General features: G+C 37.2%; 1 protein-coding gene across 28 annotated transcripts in view; it reads left to right on the top strand.

The window, feature by feature from the left end:
- Positions 1-13,341, top strand: part of RIMS2 (regulating synaptic membrane exocytosis 2) — a 587,791-nt gene that overhangs the window by 167,920 nt on the left and 406,530 nt on the right. For all 28 annotated transcript variants that reach the window (XM_073893075.1, XM_073893081.1, XM_073893077.1 and 25 more), the window contains one exon: positions 8,036-8,346. In XM_073893075.1, the coding sequence (XP_073749176.1) occupies positions 8,036-8,346 (311 nt within the window). The remainder of the gene's footprint in view (positions 1-8,035; positions 8,347-13,341) is intronic.

The raw sequence follows: 13,341 nt of genomic DNA on the forward strand, positions 1-13,341 counted from the left end.
TTCTTCTTCTTCTTCTTCTTCTTCTTCTTCTTCTTCTTCTTCTTCTTCTTTCTTTCTTTCTTCTTCTTCTTCTTTCTTTCTTCTTCTTCTTCTTCCTTTTTTTTACCATTTAAGGCAATGGGTGGGTTAAGAGAAGCTACAAAATGGGAAACCTGAAGCTCATTACTTCAAGCCTAAAGGTAATTTGGGACAGCGTTAGGTATACAGAAAAGGGAAGTCAAGGAAAAGCCGGCCCCTTCTATCCTTGTGCATTATAGGGAAGGAGAAAGAAGACAGAGGTAAGGCCAGTAGATGATCAGAAGTTTGGTCTAATCACTTCTTTCTAGGCTTTGACCCAGAAGGAGGATGCCTATTAGTTAAATTGAAGGGCAGCTTTTACCCATCTTAATATTTGAGGTTCTTGCAAGAGATCACCTATCCAGATGCTCTAGCACCCACTGGGGGCATGGCTACTTCAGATGAATTCAGCAGTGCATCATGGCCAAGAAAGGGCCAGCATTAGCTTTCCAGAGCTATCCTTAGTTCCAGTGTGGCATGGAGGACATGAAAGTAGCTGCATGTCCCTGTCATGACATCCCCCTATCCTGAGGGATGAGAGATGAAGGATGAGATGACTTTGAAGAAGAGGCTTCCAAACAGATAGCTTGTGCCATGACTGAATAGAGGATTATTTGGGGACTAGGTGGATTCAGTAGTGCCTTGGGATCTGAGGTGAGATCGAGTCAACAGTGGAGCACAATCCTATCAAAATTGAGAAGACCCAGACTGAATTAGATGAGTTGCAGATTTCAGCCGCAGAAGCCCTGTAGAACACCTAGACACGTTCTTGGAAAACAGCAGGGAAAGGGCAGAAATATCAGAAATAGAGAATTTATCCAAAGGAGCTATTTAACAGACTAACATTATGTGAGTGGTTTAAAAAAAAAATTTGGCTAGTATGCTGTTGAGGAAAATCAGATCAAAAATAAATAAGCTATGTTTTGTTGCAAGTAAGTTTTCAAAGCTACAACAGTCGGTAACAGAAAAGAGTTTGCAACAACTAAGATTTGGAGATGTTCCAGGTTAAAGCTTCTTCTGTCCTGCTATCTGCTGAGAGACTTACAGAAGACACCATAGAATTTTCTTGCTTCAATCTGCAAATGTGGCTGTAGCTAGAGAGGCCATGCTTGTAGTTCAAGGGGAATTTGGGAAAGTCTTGCTGTTTGTCTTGAGGTATTAGATGAAGCAAAATTGCTGATTTTTGTTTGGTAATCCGGAAGCCTGTTACTTAGAGATTACAATGATCTCTTAATTGCTTAAGGAATGTATTTGAAAACTGGAGACCTCTAGAATATGGGTCAGTACTTCAACTTTGCAAATCTACTGGGACAGTGCTGGGGGGCGGGGGGGCTTGTCGGTCAGTAGTTATAAATTCCACCAAATTCTGCCTTTTGAGGTGTGGAGACACCATAGCTCTGGTGATGGAAACTTCTGGGTAATGCTGTGATTGAGCCTCTCTGGATTTCTAGGTCTCTTGCAGATCTTTTTTGAATCCTTGTTCTTTTCAAACACAGCCTGGGCCAGGGGAGAAAAAGATATCAAGGGATCTATGGTAGGAATGCATTCATTTTGTAGCATTTATCATAATTGTAATAGAAACAGTATTTGTGCAATTATTTGTTTTGCTTCTTGTCTCTCCCATGACACTTTAAATTCCCCAGTAAAGTCTATGTCTGTTGAACTGTATTTACCAGTGCTTAACATAGTGCCTGGCATATACGAGGCATTTAGTGAATATTGTATGAATGAGTAAATAATTAATGAATTAGTATTAATAGCTATCGGTCCATCTACAAATAAATTGGAATTTTATAGTCTGAATTAATTTTTATGATAAATTGCAGCTTCATCCAAGTTTACTTACTAATACTGAATGCAGTATTAATCTTTTAATACTACTAGTTGGATTAACAACTAGTTTTCTGTAAGAAAAAGCCCTGATTTGTGGCATTTTCCAATTTCTGTTGTCTAAACACACCTCCAGGGCTGATTTCAAGCTAAGCCACATTACTTTGTTGAATGTGGAGTTGGGAAGAAATGTGCACAACTGGTTCTTATGACTTGGTGAAAGCTGGCTCCAGAACTACCCTGAAGCACTTTCCTGTGTGAGTTTAGGAATACACATTCTTCACATACAAAGATTGTGCTGATGATACACATTCAACAACATGTAGCTTAAAAGGATTCTCAATTAGCTAAGGGAATGCTATCAGCTGTGAAGGATAAACTCAAAAAGTGTCTGTAGCTCAATATTATGGACGTTTGTTTCTTATTTACAGTCCACATTACAGTCCACATTGGTCTGGCTGATCAGCAGAGGGCTCTCTTCCAAGGGCTCATTCAGGTTCCTGGGCTCCCTTTTTTTTTAAATTTAATTTTATTATGTTATGTTAATCACCATACAATACATCATTAGTTTTTGATGTAGTGTTCCATGATTCATTGTTTGCGTATAACACCCAGTGCTCCATGCAGAACATGCCCTCTTTAATACCCATCACCAGGCTAACCCATCCCCCACCCCCTCCCCTCTAGAACCCTCAGTTTGTTTCTCAGAGTCCATAGTCTCTCATGGTTCGTCTCCCCCTCCGATTTCCCCCCCTTCATTTTTCCCTTCCTACTGACTTCTTCTTCTTTTTTTAAACATATAATGTATTATTTGTTTCAGAGGTACAGGTCTGTGATTCAGCAGCCTTACACAATTCACAGCACTCACCATAGCACATACCCTCCCCAGTGTCTATCACCCAGCCACCCCATCCCCCCACCCCCCACCACTCCAGCAACCGTCAGTTTGTTTCCTGAGATTAAAGAATTCCTCATATCAGTGGATCATATTATACTTGTCTTTCTCTGATTGACTTTTTTCGCTTAGCACAATACCCTCTAGTTTCATCCATGTTGTTGCAAATGGCAAGATTTCGTTTTTATTTTGATGGCTGCATAATATTCCATTGTATGTATATACATACCACATCTTCTTTATCCATTCATCTCATGATGGACATCTTGGCTCTTTCCATAGTTTGGCTATTGTGGACATTGCTGCTATAAACATCGGGGTCCACGTACCCCTTTGGATCACTACATTTGTGTCTTTGGGGTAAACACCCAGTAGTGCACTTGCTGGGTCGTATGGTAGCTCTATTTTCAACTTTTTGAGGAACCTCCATACTGTTTTCCAGAATGGCTGCACCAGCTTGCATTCCCACCAACAGTGTAGGAGGGTTCCCCTTTCTCCGCATCCTCGCCAACATCTGTCGTTTCCTGACTTGTAAATTTTTGCCATTCTGACTGGTGTGAGGTGGTATCTCATTGAGGTTTTGATTTGGATTTCCCCGATGCTGAGTGATGTTGAGCACTTTTTCGTGTGTCTGTTGGCCATTTGGATGTTGTCTTTGGAAAAATGTCTGTTCATGTCTTCTGCGCGTTTCTTGATTGGATTATTTGTTCTTTGGGTGTTGAGTTTGGTTAAGTTCTTTATAGATTTAGATACTAGCCCTTTATCTGATATGTCATTTGCAAATATCTTCTCCCATTCTGTTGTCTTTTGGTTTTGTTGACTGTTTCCTTTGCTGTGCAAAAGCTTTTTATCTTGATGAAGCCCCAATAGTTCATTTTTGCTCTGGGCTCCTTTTTTTGTGGCTCTTTATCTCCTAGGTCTTGAATGAAGAGCATGTTGGTAGTATATGAGAGGTATTTTTTTTAAAGGTTTTATTTATTTATTTGACAGAGAGAGAGAGGGTACAAGCAGGGGGAGCAGCAGGCAGAAGGAGAGGGAGAAGCAGGCTCCTTGCTGAGCGGGGAGACTGATGTGGGGTTCAATCCCAAGACCTTGGGATTGTGACCTGAGCTGAAGGCACACACTTAACCGACTGAGCCACTCGGGTGCCCCATATATGAGAGTTTTTTAATGGCACACATCATTGCACTTATAATCAAATAACCAGGACATGGTCATATGGCCATGGCCATCCCTAAGTACAAGGGAGATTGAGAAATGCAGCATCCTAGGGGAAAAAGAAAACAAATTTAATAGTTAGCCAGGATCTTCCAGTTTTCTAGTCATATGACAGATTAAGCTGATCAATTTATATTCTCTTACTAATAACACACATTTATAAGCAGGCTGCAATGATTAGAAGTGGAGTCTAGTAAATTCTTTTATGTGTACAGAGTTCACTGGGATCTTATGAAATTGGTCTATGGTCTAACCAATAATCCTTTGCTTCCCTGAATTACTCTATTATTTATTATCCCTATTTAAATGAAAATTACAGTTTTGCAGAGCTTTAAATTCTTTTAAATTATTGTATGCACTTGACATAATTTTGTTTTTCTTTTCTTTGGCTGTTCAGCTTAGTGCTTGCATTTATTATTTATATAATTTTAAAGAAATATTTCTATTTTCCTTAGTTTTTTTCCCTCCCTTTCAAACCCACCAAGGATGTTTGTAGAACGGAACATATGATAATAAGTGGCAAATATGGGTCATTAGAGAGTATTCCATCTCTTAATATTGCTATATTACTCTGAAAAATTTGGCATATTTAGAAATGAAGGTAATAATACCTTATAATTTTGAATCCTATATGTCTTTGTATTCTCGGGGCCTTGGTGTTTTCGATATTTATGAAGATCAGCAAGACTAATAGGCCCTAGCCATGGCTATTTACAGGCATATATGTTACTAAGATATTTTTTAACAGCATTCATCATATGATACACTTGCCAATTAACTTAATTGGTTAAAGGGCTTCATTAACAAAAGCCCTGTGATTTTGTTCCTAAATCAGTTTAATTTTGTTTCATGGACACATACTTACCTCTGATAGACATTAATAATTTCATAACCAGTTAGTTAAAAGTCCTCTCCTACGTACACGTGTGTATTTGTTTGTGAGACAGAGTTCAGTATCCTCGGTTCAGGAGTTACACTGCTGTGTGTGTGAGGGACTTTGAGTGGAAGTGTCAGTCTCTGTACTACTTCAAGTGAGTGGATTTGTTTACTGAGCTTTAAAGATTAACAAGCTATTAATCCAGGAATGAGGGGAGATAGTAAAAGAAAAGGAAAGTGAATTGGGTGTTAGGATATGAGGATCCTAAGAGCTGGCAGTTCAGGGGGGAGTATAGCGTCTAGTCAGAAAAGTAAGCAGCCAACATGGGTATCCCAGAGAGTACGGGGAGACAATACCGAGAGAGTCTTTAACAGGAATCGTACGGCATCCTTCAAGCCTTCTACTCATTGATCTTATATTAGTATCCCCTGGGTGTTAACAGGTGAGGAAAATGAAGCGCATCATTCTTCCAAGTCTTGTTCTCATTTTGGGCTACCCAGAAATGTTACTATTACCATTTGTACGATGACTAGTTCATGCTGAGGTAAATGGGTGAGGCTACGCACAGCCTTCTGTAGTCACTGAGGAGCATACATGTAACCCATTCCTCATATCAAGTTGGGAATCTCTGCTTCAACCAGTGGTTCTCTAACTTTATCCGGCATCAGAATCACCTATAGGATTTGGCCAAAAAGTCACAGATTTCTAGGTCCTGCCCCAGAATTTCTGATTCAGTAGGTCTGGAATGGGGCCTGAGAATTTGCATTTTTTTTTTTTTTTAAGATTTTATCTATCCTCTTGACCGAGAGAGACACAGACAGAGAGGGAACACAAGCAGAGGGAGCTGCAGAGGGAGAGGGAGAAGCAGGCTTCCTGCTGAGCAGGTAGCCCGATGCGGGCTCAATCTTAGGACCCTGGGATCATGACCTGAGCGGAAGGCAGATGCCTAACAACTGAGCCACCCAGGTGCCCCGAGAATTTGCACTTCTACCAAGTTCCTAGGTGATACGGATGCCATTGTCCCAGGGATAGTCTTTGAGAATCTCTGCTCCAGAAGAACTTAAGTAACTTGCTTACCTTGTCACAAATAATGAAGCAGCAATAGGTTGTTTCTGCAGATGATTGTGATTGGATACTTGTCTGTCTCACCAACTCACTTCTGTTTTATTGTCAGTTACCAGGCACAAAGGGTATTATTTTTCAGTACTCTGACTTACTCTAAATGGATTCATATGAAATCATATAGCTTATATTATCACTGTAATATGAATAGTAATCTGTTTAAAATAAGACAGAAAAGTTGAAATTCAAACTTTATTTTAACATTTTGTGGTTCTATATTTAGTTTACCTTTGACATTTAAGAGAGATCTGCAGTACCAATATCTGTCACAAGATGGCATCAAAAGGCTGAAGATTTTGGTTGAAACTTCATTTTTGAGAGTTAGATATATTTCATGAGTATTCAAACCAAAAGAAATTTGTGCTATGAGCTATTTTTTTTAATTTGGGTGATATTTTGGTATTTTCATATCAAAAATACTTTCTTATTTACTTATAAAAATAAAATAGGCACATATATTGACATTATTGATGACTAATTCTTTTAGAAATCAGTGAAACATAAATCTTAGTGTAATAGTATCCAATAGCTTATCATCTTTCCCCAAGAAGGATTTCAAAAGAATTCAAGTTAGTAAGCATTTAAAGGTCTTACTGTCCTGTGATTGATAACGTCCCTTTATGCAAATAGATGATGTAAACCCTGTCCCCAGTGAGCTTTGAATTTAGTTGAGGGGGCAAAATACAGTTCAAAGAGATAACAAAATAATAAAAATGATTAAGTACAATGTTGTACAATATGGATTATACAAACATCATGAAGGAGAATGAGGCCAAGTAAGCAAAAAATTTTAAATGGCATTTTACAAAAGTCTTTGTATCAGTTGAAAACACCATGATGAATCTTCCTTTTACTGCGATTATCTATCTGTTATTATTATAACTTATTTAAACTATAAAGAAGTGTTTGGCAATCTTGACAGCTGTGTAAGTTTCAGTATTTGACATAAACGTCACTTGAAATATGAACTCACCTTTTATTTCATGAATATATAATTTTATTTTTCCTGATTAATTGAAAAAGATTTCTTAGAAGAAGGTGAAGGTTTTCTGGTCACAAAGATAGTAGTTAAAATATTCTTAGATTCCTGGAGTCTGAAAAATATATCTATTAAAAAATCAAGTGTAGAATGGTGATTCCCAGGGGATGGAGGCAGGGGGAGTAAGGGGATTTGCTGTTTAATGAGTATAGTTTGAGTTTTGCAAAATGAACAAGTTTTGAAGATAGGTTTCACTGCTCTGTGAATATACTTAGCACTATCGAACTGTGTACTTAAAAATGGTTAAAGTGGTAAATTTTTTTTTTTGCCACAAAGAAGAAAAAACAAGTATCCTTTATAAATTATGAGCAACTAATAGGTTTATATTGCGGATCAACAGTGTTCCTAGCTTTATTTTAGCCATTAAGAGCTACTTAAAAGAAATAAATGCCCCTTTAAGAAGCTTATAATATAATTAATTGGTGATAGAAGATTAACCTAATTATTAGTAGGTCATCTACTAGAAGTCTAACATATAGCAAGCATTGTGCTGGACATTTTATATAAATTATTTCCAATCTTTAGTTCTCAAAACAATATAGGAAAAAAAAGTACTATCATCCCAGTTTCCCTGTTTTATCACTAAGGAAACTGTTTTATGGATATGAAGGCTCAGCACCTTGTTCAAGGTTGCCCAATTTCTAATCTTGGAGTTGGTATTTTAACCCAAGTCTGTCTAGCAAAATCCATTTTCCCTATACACCATGCTCCTAATTTAAATAAAAAGTAACTAAAGAATACATATAAACAACCAGTAATTTGGGACTCTAGTTTGGTATTTCTGCTGTTGGTTAACATTGCCTGTTTTATTATAATTATGCTGACAAAATTAAAAGATATGTGCTATAATAAATGGTAGCAGTTAATTGGGATTATATTTTAACTTCAGAAAGGATAACCATATGATTTTTTGTTGTTGGTTTGAACTGTCTTCTCTTTTGATTTGTGTTTAACTTTTGGAAACACTAATTTTTCTTCCCTGTGTCTTCGTGTGCAGGTTATGTGGGTATGTAATTTGTGCCGAAAACAACAAGAAATCCTCACTAAATCAGGAGCATGGTTTTATAATAGTGGATCTAATACACCACAGCAACATGATCAGAAGGCTCTCCAAGGACTGCGGAATGAGGAGGCACCTCAGGAGAAGAAAGCAAAAGTGCATGAGCAGGCCCAGTTCCAAGGACCCTCAGGTGACTTATCTGTACCTGCAGTGGAGAAAAGTCGCTCTCATGGGCTCACGAGACAGGATTCTATTAAAAATGGGTCAGGAGTGAAGCACCAAATTGCCAGTGACATAGCTTCAGACAGGTAAACATTTTGTTTAATCTTTAGGTAAACATTATTTTTAACCTTCGTTCCAAACAGAAATAAAAATATATGAAATGTTTAGGCAACAAGTTGTCTAAATGTAATGTCAATGTCCATGTGTTTTATATAAATGCCGGAAGTGATGTTCAGGACTTGAGCTCTTAGAAGTTTGAACAATCTTAGGTTTATTCTGATTTTCCAGAATAAAGAAATGAAATAAAACAGGGGATTTAGATAGAAGGCTATTGGCATGGGAAAGACAGACTGGGATAAGAGCCATGGGAATGAAGAAGAGATGGTTTTAAGACAGTTTAGAGAGGTTGCATTGAAGGAACTAGCCAGAAGTGGGAAGTAAGAGAATGGGAAAAGTTACTGAGGTCTCTAGAAGTTCCACCTTGGGCTGAAGGCTGAGGTAGTTTTCCAAGCAGGTAGATCCCGACGAAAGGATTTCACGAGTTTGCTGTTATCTGTGGGATAACTCTGTTACTACTATTTGGGATCAATTCTATGGGCTTCTTCATGTTAAAAATGTTGGACTTTTAGATAGTATTTATGGTTCTATATTTCGTGCCTTTGGAAGGGGAGAATGAAACATTTTCATGGGAAGATTATTTTTCTATACCACATTCCTATTTGAATTGCAAATTAAAAAAAAATCTGGTTTATACTATTTCTGTCACCCAGAAGTGGCCAATAAATTTCTGTGTGAATAAGTCCAAAGTCATGCATTTGTGGAAAATCAAATCTAAAATTATACTAATAGGATGGTGGGTTCTGAGCATTCATTTATCACAGGTAAGATAATTGGAAGTCACTTTATATAGTGCCTAACGTGTCACCCCGATGTATTGCTATGTCTTAGGAGAATAATAAAATGATGACTTCACCAGTTCTTTTGAAAACTAGCAAAAGTAAAACAATGTAATCCTATCTTTGGGCAAAACAAGGGTGGTTTCATGGCTGAAATACTATGAACATGTCTCAGTGTAAAATCTCAGGAACCCAAGAATTTTAAGTTTAGAGGACCATCTTCGATTGAGGTGCACCTTAAGCAGACAAAATAGTTTATTTGGAGGGCAGTCCCAGGCACCACCTCTAGGGGAGTGAGCAATGATCCAGTTAAGAGAAAAAAACACAATAGTAGGCATATTCAAGGGCAGGTTACCTCTTTTGGCCAATGTGTCTCAATTTTACTGAGACTTCTGGGAGACAGGGTAGAATGGCCTCAGAGGTATCCTACCTAATGGGGAAGGAGATTGGGGTATTTATCCCTATCTCTCCTTTGTTATCGGTCTGGGGTTGTTCCGGAGGGTGTTAACTCTTTGGGACTCACTGGCCAAGCATGTTCTTGTGGCCAGAGAAAGGACTCAGGCAGAGTATTACAAATATGGGAAGGAGACAGTGCTGTGTAGGGACTGGTAAATGATACAGTGTGAGTGGGGAGGACTTTAGAAATCAATAAAGCCTGTAAAATGGCAACCACAATGGTCACGGTATATGAATTTGGGTGAAAAAATAGATGATAACCAGTGGAGGTAGGATTTTCAATGAATGAATGACTAAGTAAAACGGATGCTGGGAACATGGATGCCTTCTGCAAAAACTAGATAGACACATGAGATAGTTTCCTTTGGAATTTAGAAAGATGGTTTAGGAAGAGTAAAAGGAAATACTAAAACACTGCATCATATAATAGATTATGAAGTTTTGGGATGCATTTCATCAGGAAGTTGTGGATGTTAAAAATAAATCCAACAAGTTTATGAATGATTAATTCATCTTTGTAAGGAAGCTAGATTCATCTCTCTAATCTTTGAAGATGGCGGTGATGAGAACAAATATATCTCTTTCAGTATTATCTCTCAACTCTTCTGTTGACAAAGGATTAGCCTGGATGAACAGTAGAATTTGATCCATTGTGGGGAAGCAAGATATAGTAGTTCTTTTTTTTTTTTTCCCCCTTCTCTTTTGCCTGGTGACTTTGGCTGCCATTACTAGTAAGTGTGTACCTTAATGACTCAAAGTATTCTGTAAGTATATCCTTCCTTTCTGATTCTCATATAAGTCAAACCAGTAGCTCCTTTTGTGTATAAGAATTACTCAGTCAGGGAAGAAGTTAGAGTGTTTTAGATTTAGTAGTTATGCCTAGAAAATGGAATTGGTTATAATTTGTAAAAGCTTTTATTTGAAAAATACTTTCTCTTCAAGAATAATTCAATTCCCCTTATCATTAGCAAAAAAAGAGCATTTGTTTTATTATTTTTAAATGTAGATTCTGTAGCAATTTGTTATTTGTGCATCTCTGAACCCACGGAATTCTTTCCCCTAGAGCGCGGGGTCAGCAAACTATGCCTCCAAGCCAAATCCGGCTTGCCACCTATGTTTTGTAGATAAAGCTTTCCTGGAACACCCCATACTATTCATTTACTTAGTGTTTCTGGCTATTTTCAGCTACAACTCCAGGGTTGGGCAGTTAGAAGGGACTATATGGCTCTCATAGCCTAAAATATTTACTCTCTGACCCTTTACAGAAAATGTTGGCCAACTCCTACGCTAGAGAGTAGTTAGTTCTCTTGTTCTGTTGATATGTCTGCTTTCTTTGCTCATTTTTTGTTACTGTTTAAATCATTTCAGTTAAGCCTGTTTTCTTGTAGATACACCACATCTTCTTTATCCATTCATCTGTGGATGGACATCTGGGCTCTTTCCATATTTTAGGCCTGTTTTCTTGTTCTACTTTCTCCCTGCCCCTCTCCCAGGCTCTCTCTCCCTCTTTCCTTCCATTTTTCCCTCTGGGTCTCCTGTCTCTCTCTATTTCTCTTTTTCTTTCTGCATCGCTCTCCTTCCTTACCAGAATGGATCTTCTAGCAGTTTGAGCTAGACAGTGAAATGGAGCTACTGATAAGGAATATAACTTCGGTTTAAAGTATTATTAGTAATTTGTTTCCTCAGTATCATTCAGAAACTGGTGGCCTCCAAAAAGAGAAGCTTTGGCTCAATTAATTTAAATCTCTATAGATCTTAGAATTGTGTTTGACAGATACAAAAATATTTTACATTTTCTTCTTTTAAGGAGTTTTAGTTTAATCTTTAACTACAGTAGCTTTGACCTGTTTTATGACTTTTCTTCCCTCGAAGGTTTTGGACCCTTAGTATTTATTGAGTGAATGAATATCAATTGGCCCTAGATCTTGGCTTTGAGTTAATGGATATTTACTTAATTAGTTTATTCATAACAATGGCATATATTTATTATCAATTTAGATGCAAAATATTGTTAGAAGTTTTCAGATATGTTTTTTTTTCAGAATAGATTTGAAATCACCATTTTTAAAAAATTATGTGCCGTTTGCTTACCCTTTGTTGTGTCCCTCAGTAATGCCCAATGGCTTCTCAGCCTGTAATTTACACACATGTAATGTGGTGATCTTATTAAAATATAGATTTGAATTCTGTACTTCTGAAGTAGGACTTGCTAATCTGTATTTTCACAGGCTTCCAAGTGATGCCAGTACTTCTCGTGCGGGCCAGTAGTGAGGCAGAAGGGCATCTAAGAAGGTCTTAGGGAGGGAAACACCAGTGGCCTTTAATAGCTCAATGGCAGTTGTCCTCTGTAGCTCTGCCACCAAGAGGCATACCACTTAGTGAACATGTAAGGTTCTTAGAGGCAGCGTAATTGTTCATTTGAATACACTGTTTTGACATATTTATTGAATGGAGGACAAAGGTGGAAACCAGCTAGCTACCTGGTGGCAGATTGACTACATTCATGTAGCTGCAAGCACCTAACTCCTTTATTATGATGTTGTGGCTGAGCATTTACTTATTTAAATATGTTCTATTTTTTATAAATTACTTATTTCCCCATTATTATACAGTAAGGAATATATATATCTTAAAAGTTATATAAATATATATATTTATATATATAATATATATAAATATATATATATTTAGGATATTTTATCTCTGGACTCATTTTCAAAGTAGTAAAGGGGATGTTACAGAATATTTGTTTTACAAAGAGGCCTTGGGTTGGAGGAGGCATGTGAACCACTGGGTTAAGGAATCTAAGGTGGGATCTAGAGGAGGGTGGGTGAAATAACCACTTAAAAACTAAATTTTCGGGGCACCTGGGTGGCTCGGTTGGTTAAGCGTCTGCCTTCGGCTCAGGTCATGATCCCAGAGCCCTAGGATCGAGCCCCGCATCAGGCTCCCTGCTCAGCGGGGAGCCTGCTTCTCCCTCTCCCTCTGCTGCTCCTCCTGCTTGTACGCTCTCTCTCTCTCTGTCAAATAAATAAATAAAATCTTTAAAAAAAAAACTATATTTTTGTTAAGAAAATAAAATTAAATAAAAACTAAAATAAATTTGTCTTACAACATTTAGTTGACATTTTATACACTTGAAATTATTTAAAAGTTGGATGCTTCGTAATTTTCATAGTTGAAAATTAGTAGTTAAAATTTAGGAAACAGTTAAATTTTTTTCTTTTATGTATAATTTTAGTATTTATTTAACACTTCCTAGGACATTGGGAGAAGTTAAAAAGTAAGAAATGTTATGGCTAATTTGTTTGGTGGAAGGGATGAAAACTGGAAATCAGAAGGCATAGTTCCTGTTCTTACTTCTTCTCTTTACTATTATCATTTGTAGATGTATACCTTTTGTTTGTGTCTCCATTTTCTCATCTCTGAAATAAGAAAGGCAGTCTGTAAGATCTCAAAAAGACTTCCAGTTGTAAAATTCTTTGCTTTGTTGTATTTTAAGGTCTCTGCCATGGTATAAACTTGAAAGTTTTCTCTTCCATTATTTTTTCTTTCCTATAACTGGTAGTCAATTAATAGAGGGTTATCTTCCATATTGTAACAACTCATTGTTATAATCCACTTATTCAATAGATATTTATCAAATTTCAGTTAGATATTATCTGTTACTACATGTCTCAAATAATTTCACCATGATTCATATATAAAACTGAATGTATCTGACATGTT

This window comes from Callorhinus ursinus, unplaced genomic scaffold (assembly GCF_003265705.2).
Source record: "Callorhinus ursinus isolate GAN/ISIS: 27379988/994484 unplaced genomic scaffold, GSC_fseal_2.0 scaffold5, whole genome shotgun sequence".
Classification (NCBI taxonomy): Eukaryota; Metazoa; Chordata; class Mammalia; order Carnivora; family Otariidae; genus Callorhinus; species Callorhinus ursinus.